At 51.1% G+C, this 12,775-nt stretch overlaps 1 protein-coding gene across 3 annotated transcripts; it reads right to left on the bottom strand.

The window, feature by feature from the left end:
- On the bottom strand, window positions 3,094-11,849 carry LOC102185028 (galactoside 2-alpha-L-fucosyltransferase 2). Of its 3 annotated transcripts, none has more exons than XM_013971492.2 (3): window positions 11,699-11,849; window positions 10,566-11,020; window positions 3,094-4,714 (listed from the first exon to the last, which is right to left on the bottom strand). In XM_013971492.2, exon 3 carries the CDS (start codon window positions 4,706-4,708, stop codon window positions 3,674-3,676), a length of 1,035 nt encoding a protein of 344 aa, XP_013826946.2. In that variant the 5' UTR covers window positions 4,709-4,714; window positions 10,566-11,020; window positions 11,699-11,849; the 3' UTR covers window positions 3,094-3,673. The 3 variants fall into 3 exon arrangements, with proteins under 3 accessions (XP_013826946.2, XP_013826947.2, XP_017918222.1); XM_013971493.2 differs by having other exon boundaries at window positions 10,704-11,020; XM_018062733.1 differs by lacking the exon at window positions 10,566-11,020.

Raw genomic sequence — 12,775 nt, 5'->3', positions numbered from 1 at the left:
AGAATTACCAAGAAACTTATCAGCTTAGTAAAGTAGTGTGGCCTTCCATTCCATGGGTACCAAGCCATAAGAAAGGGGTCCCAAGAGCACCACCCAGAGAGACCACAGGGGCCTGCAAGCGGATGTGAGGTAGTCGTCCATTAGAGCCGTGCATGAACCTGAGGCATGTGGGCAGGGTGCTCTAGCTCACCCTCTGGCGACATAAAACACATGTTTTATGGCAAGACAAGAAAAATTTAAACATAAAAATGCTTCTCTGCCCTTTGACCTCCCCTCTCCCCACACTGTGCATCATGTGTCTATTACCCATCGACCAAACCTCCCCCACGGGCAGGAATACCTGCTCAACCATGAAGGGCCACGTTCTCCCAGCAACGTCGAGACAACTCTTTGAAAGATAACATTCCTTCTTGATCTTATAAGGGGTCACATGACCCTGGATGACTCAGGAATGACTCTTAGATCTGGATTATGTAAACTGTCAATAACATGTCATCTGGTATACAATCCACTGACTCAAAAAAAAAAAAAAAAAAAAAAGAACCAAAAATCAGCTTATATAACTATGCCTGATTTCTAACCAATGGAACAGTTCTCAGACTTTTCTGAGATGCTCTTCTTGGGTTAAGTACTAAATCACTTCAGTCGTGTCTGGCTCTGTAGACTGTAGCCCACCAGGCTCCTCTGTCCATGGGATTCTCCAGGCAAGAATACTGGAGTGGGCTGCCACGACCTCCTGCAGGGGATCTTCCTGACCCAGGGATCGAACGTGCGTCTCTTATGTCTCCTGCATTAGCAGGTGGGTTCTTTACCGCTAGAGCCACCTGGGGAGAAGGCAATGGCAACCCACTCCAGTGTTCTTGCCTGGAAAATCCCATGGAAGGAGGAGCCTGGTAGGCTGCAGTCCATGGGGTGGCACAGAGTCGGACACGACTGAAGCGACGTAGCAGCAGCAGCAGCAGCAGAGCCACCTGGGATAATCCTCAAATTTGTCTTGAATACGATTTTTCATTTCTTTCTTAGATCCACTGATTAATCTTTTCTCAACACCTCTTTGAAACTGGGTATGACTACATAACTTGCTTCGTCACCGAAATGTGAGTGGCAAACCTTTTCTTCCCTATGTATCCATTTTGGGAGCATATTCCCAGTTCTTAGGGTATTCTTTCATTACCTTTTTTTGAACCAACCCCCTTACGAACACAGTGGCCATGTTGGTATTAGGTGATCCCCTCCCCATGGCCTCCGGTAATTGACTCATGGCGGATGCCTGACTCAAATATCAATCCGATTGAGCTATCGGATCATCTTTTTTCGGGAATGTCAAACTGTGGCAGAGAGATGCTAGGAGTCTTGAAATGAGACTTCTATGTCACATTGCCTCCTTGGTCCACCATCTTAGGGTGCTGGGACTGTTACAGTAACCTTCTGACTGGTCTCTTTTTCTCCACCCTTGCCCCTACATTCTTACCTCCACACAGAGGACAGATATGTCCGCACAGCAAATCAGATCATATGTGTGCACGAGTGCGTGTGCTCAGTCCTGTCCAGCTCTTTGTGACCCTATGGGCTGTAACCTACCAGGCTCCTCTGTCCATGGGATTCTCCAGGCAAGAATACTGGAATGGGTTGCCATTTCCTCCTTTAGAGGATTTTCCTGACCCAGGGATTGAACCTGCATCTCCTATTGCTGGATTGGCAAGCGGATTCTTTTACCACTAAGGCACCTGGGAAGCCCCAAGTCAGATCATCTCATGCCTCTAATGAAAGCCCTTTGATGGCTTCCCATTGGTCTTGGAATAAAACCAGAGTCCTTATTATCCTGTCGATGTCGATGAGGCATTTCACAGTCCCACCCTGCTAACTTCTCCATTTATATCTGTCTCCATGTACTCTAGTCACACCAGTCTCATTTCACTAGACTCCCCTCTGCCACAGGACCTTTGCATGCGGGATCTCAAGTCAGGTGGAGAAGTTCATGTTGGCCTATTTCATGCCAAGTCATAAAAGATTTTGCAAATACAGAGAATAATCTATTTAGTTTGTTACTCAGTTACTTATGACTGCCCAACAGATCATCCCAATACTTCACTGGCATACAATCAGAATGTTATTATACTCATAGAATCTGTGAATCAGGAACTCAGATATGGCCTGACTCTGCAACATGTTGTCAGGAGACTGAGCTGGCTTGCCAGAAATGTGAGGTTGACTGGAACAACTGGTGGCTTCTACACTCACATTTCTGATGCCCGGGCTGGGATGAAGCTTGGCTCAGCTATGACTGTTAACTGGAGCATCTCTGTGGGGCCTCCCATTATGTTTGGACTTCCTCACAGCATGGCAGCTTCAGATAGCTCTACTTTCTACATGATGAGGATACCTGAGGACTCCCACAGCAAATGTGTCAGCAAACAACTTGAAAGCCATGTTGCAAGGGAGTCCGAGCTATCCTGTCCTGCAGGATACTCCGAATGAGCACCACAGAAATGCAGCTTCATAAGAGACCTCAGCCAGCACTGCATGCAACAGAGACTCACCCAGCTGACCTACTGACCGGTGGGAAAGAATTAACTGCTGTCACTTTAAGCCATCATGTTTTGTCAACACAGCCCTTGAGAGCAGGGATCCTGTTGGGTTCATCACGACAGGCATTTACTAAAAGGATGAATGGACTCTCGTCAAGTTCACTGAGCCACACTGGTCTATGAGTTCTTAGCAATAGGCATGGTAAGCACTGGAAGCTAGGGTTGCAGAGGTGGGGCGTGTGGGCTTGGATTGCAACTACTAGCCAATACAGCTCTCTTATGAAAATTGGACGAAAGGTCCCCACTCTGAGGAGACTAACTTCTAGAAAAAAGTGAGCCTGCTGGGTGGACATAGTCCCAGCGACACATGGCTTGGAGAGCAGATCACGGGCTCTATGCAAGCCCCACCTGCCTCCTTGGCCAAATGCCTTTGTGCAGTGACCAAGCTGTACAATTATTCAAGGCTTCCCTGTTTTGCACCCTGTAGACATTCCTTCCTTCTTCCTTGGTAAGAGCACCCCAATTTTCTTACTGCAAGCCACAATGTCCTTCAGAGGAGGCCCACTGATTCCACAGCTGCAGGGAGCAATGATTTATTGATCTGAAGCTAAGTCAACCCAGGGTCTAATTCACCATGCCTTATAAGGAGGGGTCAGAGGGCATGCGACACCCTTCTGGTCAATGAGACCTGGGACCAGTTGCAGGGAGATTTGGAAGGTTTCCCACACTCTTCAAAGGGGACACAAGATAAAAACAAACTTCTTTTTACTGCCTTGGAAAGAGGATATCTGTACAACACCTGGGTATGTGGCAGCCCTCTTGGGACCAAAAGGAGCATATGGGAGCTGATTTAAGAGATTATGGAAGCTCAACAAGATGGATAGTACTGGGGTTGCTGATGACCTGTTGAGCTGCTGAATTAACCCTGGAGACCTGCCGTCTCTGCTCATGTTATGTGAGACTCATGAATATGTTATTTAAACAAGTTAGTTGGGACTTCTGTTGGGACTTCAGGCTTGCAGCCTGAAGCATTATGGTACAAGACGGAAGCCCCCCTGGAACATGTAACAACGTGCTCCTCACACCCCAGAACTGATCTTGGGGGAGTCCAAAAAGGAGAATGGGGTGCCAAGAACCAGCCAACATCAGTGCTTGAGGAGTGGGGACAGGTCAGCAGGGATCCCAATCCACTCTGGCAGGAAGGCTGCCTCTGGCTTAAAGACTTTGAGGAAGGGAGAGTCTGGGAGGGTGTAATTGGCTAGGTAGATGGTCTCTCCACCTGCGAGGTAGGCGGCCCAGATCCCGAACGTCCCAATGGTCATGATGGTGTGATTACACTGCGTGAGCAAGGCAAAATCCTTGGCGGGCGAGCCCTCGTTGCCATTGCCGGCAAACACCACGTCGCCACGGGAGGCGTTGATGTTTTCCCGACACCAGGCCATGCCATTGCTGGAGACCACAAATATGGGGGCGCTGTAGCGAGCACGGAACCAGTCCAGGGCCTGCTCTAGGTATCGCCGGTCAGCCACCACACCCTTCCACACGTTGGGCATAACGTGGACGTAGTCCCCTCGGCGCACGTGCACCCCCACGTAGGTGCTCGGCCGGCTGCCATTCACTCGCAGACCCCGCAGGAAGTTCTGGGCCTCCTCACGCACGTGGGCGTGCAGGGTGAACTCCCGGAGGATCTCGGCACGGAGGTGGTGGTAGAAGGTCCAGGAGCAGGGGTAGCCGGTGAGGTGCACATACTCCCCCGGGATGTGGCGGTACTGCTCCTCCATCCAGTCGTTCAGGTGGTAGTTTTTCCAGGGGACGCTCCTGGCCGTGGCGTCGTGTAGAACCGGGAGTGTGATTCGGAAGATGGGGGCCAGCGTGCTGTGCATCTGGGGCGGGATGAAGGCGGCGCGCCCGTTCATCTTGGCCAGGGCGTACAGGGTGGCGTACTCCCCCATCTGGTTCCCCAGGCGGTCTATGGCGTTGATGGTCCACATGCCCTTCAGCTGGGGCCTCGGCTGGGGACGCGAGGGGGTCTCCGTAGTTGCTGGCTCCAGCGCCTCTAACTCCCACGCGAGTTGCATCTTCTCTAGCCTCTGATGAAGGTGAAATATGGTGGAAGCCGTGAAGACAAAGAGGACGAAGGGGGCCGTGGGGAAGAAGAAAAATGTCTGCGTGCTGAGCATGGCTGTCTGGGGAGGGAGAGCAGGGAACCGGTTAACTGCGGGGAGGGAGGCCCTGGGGTTGTACATGAAGCTGGCGGCACAGCTGTGTTTGCAGACATTGTGGGCAATATGTGCTTGTGGATTGGCTCTATGTGTGCATGGACGTAAGTGTGAGTGCTCATGTACATGTATGCAGGTGCATCTCTGGAGTGTGTGTTACATGATTGTGTTTCCATTGGACTCACATGTGCATGTTTACACATGTATATGCACTGTGTGTATATACACTCATGGCGTGTGCATTTCCTGAGTATATATGGTATCTTTACAGTGTGTACTTATGGTCTGTGAAATTGTGTGCATACGAACGTATGTTGTGTTGTATTGTATGGCTGTATATATAGAGGCACACATGATTACTGTATTTTTTTTACAAATTGAAGGTTTGCAGCAACCCCAGATTGTCAGATGATGGTGAGCATTTTTTTTTTAGCAATCACCTGTGTTTTAATTAAGTTGCATACATTGGGTTTATTTTTAAAGACATAAAGCTATTGCGCACCTAATAGACTACAGTATAGGGTAAATGCAACTTTCATATGCACCAGGAAAGCAAAACCACACCAACAACTTATGTGGTTGTAATATTTGCTTTATTGTTGTGGTTCTGGTACCAAACTCAAAATATCTGAGTGATATCTGTATTGTGTACATACTGAGTGTGTATTATATATGTGGTGTGAGGGTGGTTATGAACAAATACCACATGTGTATGTGAGCATATGCATACACTATGCCTATACAAACTGTATGTTGAAATGTGGATGTTTATTGACTGTGAGTATGCATGTGTGTGTGCATGCTCAGTCATGCCTGACTCTTTGTGACCCCTTGGACTGCAGCCCGCCAGGCTAGGAAATGGAAACAAAGACCCAACGTTCATACTATGAAACCACAGCAGGCGGTTTGGAAAGGGAGAGTACAGATTGGTGTGGCTGGACTTATCAGATGCAGGCTGGAGCACAAGGAGCCAGTAACCAGAGGATAGCGGAAGAGACATGCAGGCATCTCAAAGGAACTTCAACTACTGGTCAAGAGGTCCCAGAAAGGACTTCCCTGGTGGTCCAGTGGTTAAGAATCTGCCTTGCAATGCAGAGGGCATGGTTTGATCCCTAGTTCAGGAAGATCCTACATGCCGTGGGGCAACTAAGCCTGTGTCCCACAACTACCGAAGTCCAAGCTTCAGAGCCCATGCTCCGAAACAAGAGAAGCCAGCACGATGAGAAGCCCACGCATAACAACTGGAGAGTAGTCCCTGCTTGTTGCAACGAGAGAAATCTTGCGTGCAGCAACAAAGACCCAGCACAGCCAAAAATTAAAAAGTAAAGAAAGAAAGAAAGAAATCCTCGAAAATCTGCTAATATTTGAACAACTATACAACGTGTTCTTTTCAACTCTGGTTACAACAGAAGTTAGTTCCAGGAGTAGGGTGGTTGCATCAGACAGACCTTCTGAAAATACATGGGACTCAATCTGGTATTGAGATAGGAGGGAAGAGGGCAGGACACACCCTTGAAAAAGTGACACAGACTTTGAGAAAAACAGGATGCAACAAGAACTGGTGAGAACCAATTTGGTCCAAGATGGCGGAAGATTCGACTTCCAGTAGACCTTGAGCCTCATTATATGCTCATTGGAATAATGAAGTGAAGTCGCTCAGTCGTGTCCGACCCTTTGCGACCCCGTGGACTGTAGCCTACCAGGCTCCTCAATCCATGGAATTCTCCAGGCAAGAATACTGGAGTGGGTTGCCATTTCCTTCTCCAGGGAGTCTTCCCGACCCAGGGATTGAACCTGGGTCTCCCGCATTACAGGCAGACGCTTTACTGTCTGAGCCACCAGGGAAGCGTATGCTAAATGACACACCCATGGGCGCCAAGACAGTTCTGAGACTGAGTATATACAGTCAAAAAGTGGGCAGTGACCCCGTTCCTGGAACTCTCTCTCCCTTCTCCAAGATTGTTGGAATAATCTTTCCACTTCTCAGCCTGTGAAACATCCCAGCTTGTAAAGACTAACCACCCCATATCTCTGGGTGGCTCTCACTTTCTGAGATGGTCCTTATTCTGCCTAAAGGATGTGTGCGTGCATGCTAACTTGCTTCAGACGTATCCAACTCTTCGTGACCCCATGGACTGTAGCCCACCAGGCTCCTCTGTCCAAGGGATTCTCCAGGCAAGAATCCTGGAGTGGGTTGCCATGCCCTCCTCCAGGGGATCTTCCCAACCCAGGGACTGAACCCATGTCTTATGTCTCCTGCATTGGCAGGTGGGTTCTTTACCATTCGTGCCACCTGGGAAGCCCATGAACTGTGTATCTCTCTGAATAAACTTGCTTTCACTTTTCTGTGGTTCGCTCTTGAATTCCTTCCCGTGGAAAGCCGAAGACCCTCAGCTGGTGGCCAGTCCCAGGGACCCACTGGAGACCTGGGACATGACCATCCTCTCATGCCGCATGCTCCTGCAACCTCATTCGAGGAGGTCCAGGGCACTGAGAATTCCCCATCCTGGATCATACACCTTGACTCGGTGGTTTGTAAAGAGAAGCAGTTAATTAAGCTGTTGGCTAAGATTATTTCAAACAAATCAAAGATGCCTCCCCCAAAGGATGAGACTTTGAAGGTACGGCTGCTGAACATTTAAAAAAGCAGCTGTAAGGAAAGAAGAGCAAGGAAAGGAATTGATTCTGACTCCCCATTTTGTGGCTAGAAGCCAGTAAGGATGTAATTAAGTAATGTCTTCACAGTGAACACCTTATCATTGCCAAGATCACATCTAGAAAGACTGATGGACTTTGTCCTTCCATAGTCTAGGCTGGGCCAACACACGTTGCCCCAGGGAAAATCCTGGTCTGACCACTGTTTGAGCAGGTGTGGACTCTGAGTGAATGGGAATGCCAGTGTCTGAGAAGAGTCCTGGGAATGACGGCTTTCTGTTCTCTTTCAAAGACTTCCTTCTTCCTTCTCTGTGAACACAGAGTTCCCACCCAGGTTAAAGTACATCTCTTTCTCCTGAGCAAGCTTTAACCACAGCATATCCCGGAGGCTGTGCACCACAGTAGCTTAGAGATAGAAATTTCTATTTGATTTGGTCTAGGGCTTGTGTCCCTGGGCCAGCTGCTGAACCAAGTGGCCATTAAGGGGGCTTCCCCTGCTGGCTCGGTGGATAAGAATCTTGCTGCCAATGCGGGGGACACGGGTTTGATCCCTGGTTCAGGAAGATCCCACGTGCCAAGGAGCAACTAAGCGTGTGTGCTGTAACTACTGCGCCTGAGCTCTAGAGCCTGTGCCCCACTACAAGTGAAGCCACTGCGGTGAGAAGCCCACGTACCTCAACTAGGGAGTAGCCTTCGCTCGCTGCACCTAGAGAAAGCCTGCATGCAACAAGATTCAGTGCAGCCATAAATAAATTAATATTTTAAAAACAGCCACTAAGAAGAGAACGTTGGGGTTAATCAAGTTAGGTGTGGTCTGATTGAAGCTGGGAAGCTGCCAGAAGCCATGCAGAGTTTGTCCTTTTGGGTTTATTATGGCGGAGAAAAGTTATCACAGGACCTAATGAAGCCACAGCCTTGCTTCTGATTCATGTCACTGAAACCCTCTGAGTCCAGTAAGATTGCTGGAGGGTTCACTTTCCAGAAGAGACTCAGGCTTGTCAACTAGATGCCTGGATTTGAATCGAACCAACTCAGCTGGGGGCGTGGGCTCTTTGGGAATCCCCAGGTGTTGAACGCAGCCAGAAACAGATGTCTGAGTGGTACGACCTCCTCTAGCCCCTTTTGCATTGAAAGAGAGGAGCTAGGGAGCCTGGGTTTACTGAGTAAGGTTCCTTTCAAAGGACTTCCCAGGTGGTCCAGTGGATAAGAATCCACCTACCAATGCAGGGAACACAGGTTCGATTCCTGGTCTGGGAAGATTCCACATGTGGAGCCCATGCACTGCAACCACTGAGCTGGTGCCCTAGAAGCAATGCTCTGCAACAAGAGAAGCCACTGCAATGAGAAGCCCACGTGCCACAGCGAAGAGTAGCTCCCTCTGCCCTTGATGCAACTAGAGAAAGCCAGTGTGCAGCAACAAGTATCCAGCACTATAAAAAATGAGATAAATTTTTTAAAAGGTTCTTTTCAAAGTTCAGCTTTTGCTCATGAGAGTCTCAGCCTTATTGCCCACAAGCTCCAGATAAGGCCACTGAACCTGAAGCCTTCAGTCAACGTACTTGACTCGGTAACCACATCTCTCTGTGGTTAGGTGTACACCCTCCAGCTGCAGGCTATTGATCTCAGGCTCCTAAAGTCATTAGCTGTGATTCTGGACAAGTAGCTTAACTTCTCTGAGGATGAAAACAGTCCCTGGCACATATACACATGCGGTACACTTTTTATATGATCACATATGAAGCAAGAAGTGCTGTTCCGTATGGGCTCTGGGCAAGCGACCAGTGGGTTTCCACTTTTCCTATTGGTTGTGTGTGTGTTTGCATAGCAAGTCGCTTCAGTCGTGTGTCCAACTCTTTGCAACCTTATGGACTGTAGCCCGCCAGGTTCCTCTGTCCATGGGATTCTCCAGGCAAGACTACTGGCGCGGGTTGCCATGCCCTCCTCCAGGGGATCATCTGAACCCAGGGATCGAACCCACGTCTCTTGCATCTCTTGCACTGGTAGGCGGGTTCTTTACCACTAGCGCCACCTGGGAAGCCCCTTTGGGTGCAGGAGTCATGGTCAAATCTAGCATTTAGACCACAGATCACACACAGCATTGGGAGAAGTCAGACATGACTGTGAGGAGGGCAACCCTAGGGGAGGAATCTGTCTCATCAGAGGCTGGGAATTCTGAGACCAACAAAGTAGCTGCATTGGTCAGATACAGAGACAATGGATGGAGCTGACTCTGGGGGCTGCTATTCCAGAGAGTGAGTCAGTGTGTCTGTGATTCACTTGCCATGATTGAAGTTTGATTAAAAAAAAAAAAAAAAGAGTTGAGGACTTCCCTGGGGGTCCAATGGTTAAGAATCCACCTGCCAGTGCAGAGGACACGGGTTTGATCCTGTGTTGGGGAAGATTTCACATGCCACGTGCAACTCAGCTTGTGCACCACGTTGCTGTAGAGCCCAGGAACCGAAACAAGAGAAGCTAACGCAATGAGAAGCCTTACACCCCAGGGAAAAGTAGCCTCTGCTTACCGCAACTAGAGAAAGCCTAGGAGCATCAAGGAAGACCCAGAGGCAACCAAAAAAGAAAAAGCCATGGGGAGGGGAGGAGCTTCGGAAAGCAGGCCCGCCCCGGACCCCTCCCCCGTGTGGATCCTGGGGGTGCGCTCCGCAGGGAAAAACCTGGCAGCTGGAGTCCTGGGCAAAGTCATGATCCAAGGCAAGTGGGAGGAGCCTGCCTTTTCCTCCAGCCCTCTGAGGTCAGGAAGTCCATCTCTTTATCTGCCCTCCGTCCTTACAGCTGCATCACACCCTTCAGGGAGGGATGAGAGGGGGGACCCCTGGGGGGGTCATCCCGTTGGGGGTTGCGGTAGGATAGGAACTGAAAGGAACCCCAACTTTGCAGGGGGAATCCAGCCTCCAAGTCCCTCAGAAAAGCGAGATCGCCAAAATCTGCCCATGACTCCTTTTAAATGTTCTCGTTCTCGTCCACGCCTCTCTGTCCCAGGCCTGGCCTCATCCACTCGGCTCTGGGAGTCTGGCCGCAGCCTCCCCTCCTGGCCTGCATCTGTCCTCACACCAGAGCTCACCCTGTAATTTGCATGTCCGGCTCCTTCAGCTCCGAAAGCCCCGCCCCTTCCTGCCTCCTCCCCCAGGTCGGCTTGGGTACCCACCTCAGTGCCCGCCCAGCCGCAGGACGCCCTCCACGCTTACGCTCGGCGTGGGCAGCTTCGCCGCATTCACACCTGTCCTAAAATTCACCCCATGATCGCAACGCTGGGAAAGAGCTTAAGACAAACATGTGGGGCTACCGTTTTGATATCCTCGACCTTAGGTCCAGCCTAGAATGGAAGCGCGGACTCAGGATGGAGCTAGGGAGCCGGAGATACGGGGACCTCCCGGGCGGGGGCGGGGCCGCAACCCGGGGTCTCCGACCAGAGTCTTGCCCCCTGTGCCTCCCGGAGGTGGGGGGGGGCAGTCACTGCGGCCCGTCCTGGCCGTTCATTCTCAGGTTGCTTTCTGGAAAACAGGTGACAGGAGGGAGGGAGGGAAGCGGCAGGTAGCCTTGAGCGGGGAAGGGAGAGCGGGGGTGATGGAGGGGATGGGGGCTCTGAAGGAGTCTTTGGGCCTAGAAAAGAAAACAACAAAGACCCTTACTGAATTGGAGAAAACAAAACTGAACTTTAGGTCCCGCCCTCATGCTCCAGGCCGGTTGTGTCTATCTGGGGCCTATCGCCCTGTGTTCAGAAACCTTCCATCCCCTACATCTGCCAGAGACTTATCACCCCCTGCCCAACTACAAATGCCATCTCAACTAAAGAATACCCAAAACATCCCACCTGACCAATGTTTCCCTTATGGCTTCCACAAACCTCCCTTTAAATATGAAGCCTCCCTGATCCCTCTTGTGCTCTGCCTGGTCGTTAGGCCGACTGTCGCCCCTCCTTGCCTGAATAAAGGTAACCCACTTCCATTGAGGTCACCTCTCCTTCTTTTCTGCCTCCGCCAGAACTATACCTTACAGGGTCAAGTATCAGATCTGCCAGCAAGGGAGGTGAAGGGAGCTGAGGAGGGCGGCCAGCTTGGGGACTGACGGGAAGATCAGGCAGCCGGCGTGCTGGGGCAGGGGTGGTGGGTGCCCGGTTTGCCGAGGCCCCGAGGTGGGGGTGCAGCCCAGAGGGGATCAGAGGTCAAGGAGTGGAGAGCCCGAGTCTCCACTTGCCGCTGGATCCCTGGGATCAAGTCTCGAGTATGTGTGTGTGTGTGTGTGTGTGTCCGCAGAGAACTCCCTGACTCCATGTCTTACCTGGTCGTGGCTGGACGTAAGGTGGCTCTCTCAGCAGCTCAGCGCACACCCTTCCCTCGGGGTCGGCGCCTCTAACAGAATCGCCCCGAACCTTCCAGCACCTGTGGCCGAAAACCCCGCCCAGGATTTACTCTGCCTTCCGGAGGCTCTGGGAGGCGGGGCGGCGGGGCGGGTGAGTGGCCGTGACAGGTGAGGCCGGAGCCCCTCCCTTCTCCCGGGGTGTGGCAGGACACGGGGCGGGAGGCAGCCTGGAGGAGGGGGACAGGTCCTCCTGGGCCCGGGCCCCCGCCTCTCAGCGTCCTAAGTTCATTTATTTTGGCAACCAACTATTAGCACTTACCTGGCCTACCGACCTCATCCCATCTGCACAGCAATTCTCTCCCAAGGTACAGCGAGGAACAACCCTGGAGTCACAGAGGTGAAGTAGCTTGCCCACGCCACACGGCCAGAAAGTCAGAGAAGCTGGAATGTGAAGCCAGGCAGGCCAGAACCTTGGGAAACACCTGGTAGGTAGCAATTCTTCTCAGTTTCCCTTGTTTCAAAAGATTCCTGACGATTGTTGGTGCGCTGCTGCTGCTGCTGCTGCTGCTAAGTTGCTTCAGTCGTGTCCGACTCTGTGCGACCCCATAGATGGCAGCCTGCGAGGCTCCCCCATCCCTGGGATTCTCCAGGCAAGAAAACCGGAGTGGGTTGCCATTTCCTTCTCCAAAGCATGAAAGTGAAAAGTGAAAGTGAAGTCACTTAGTCGTGTCTGACTCTTAGCGACCCCAGGGACTACAGCCTACCAGGCTCCTCCGTCCATGGGATTTTCCAGGCAAGAGTACCGGAGTGGGTTACCAGTGCCTTCTCCGGATTGTTGGTATATTCTGGGTCCAATCCTGAATATTCATTGGAAGGACTGATGCTGAAGCTGAAGCCCCTGAAGAGCCGACTCATTGGAAAAGACCCTGATGCTGGGAAAGATTGAGGGCAAAAGGAGAAGGGGGCAACAGGGATGAGATGGTTGGATGACATCACCGACTCAATGGACATGAATTTGAGCAAGCTCCAGGAGATGGTGATGGACAGGGGAGCCTG

The sequence above is a fragment of the Capra hircus genome, chromosome 18 (assembly GCF_001704415.2).
Source record: "Capra hircus breed San Clemente chromosome 18, ASM170441v1, whole genome shotgun sequence".
In the NCBI taxonomy this organism is placed as follows: Eukaryota; Metazoa; Chordata; class Mammalia; order Artiodactyla; family Bovidae; genus Capra; species Capra hircus.
This window is presented reverse-complemented; position numbering and strand designations above follow the sequence as displayed.

Excerpts from the sequence above, each read along its gene's own strand:
- LOC102185028 (XM_013971492.2), bottom strand. The coding sequence starts at position 4,708 with ATGCTCAGCACGCAGACATTTTTCTTCTTCCCCACGGCCCCCTTCGTC.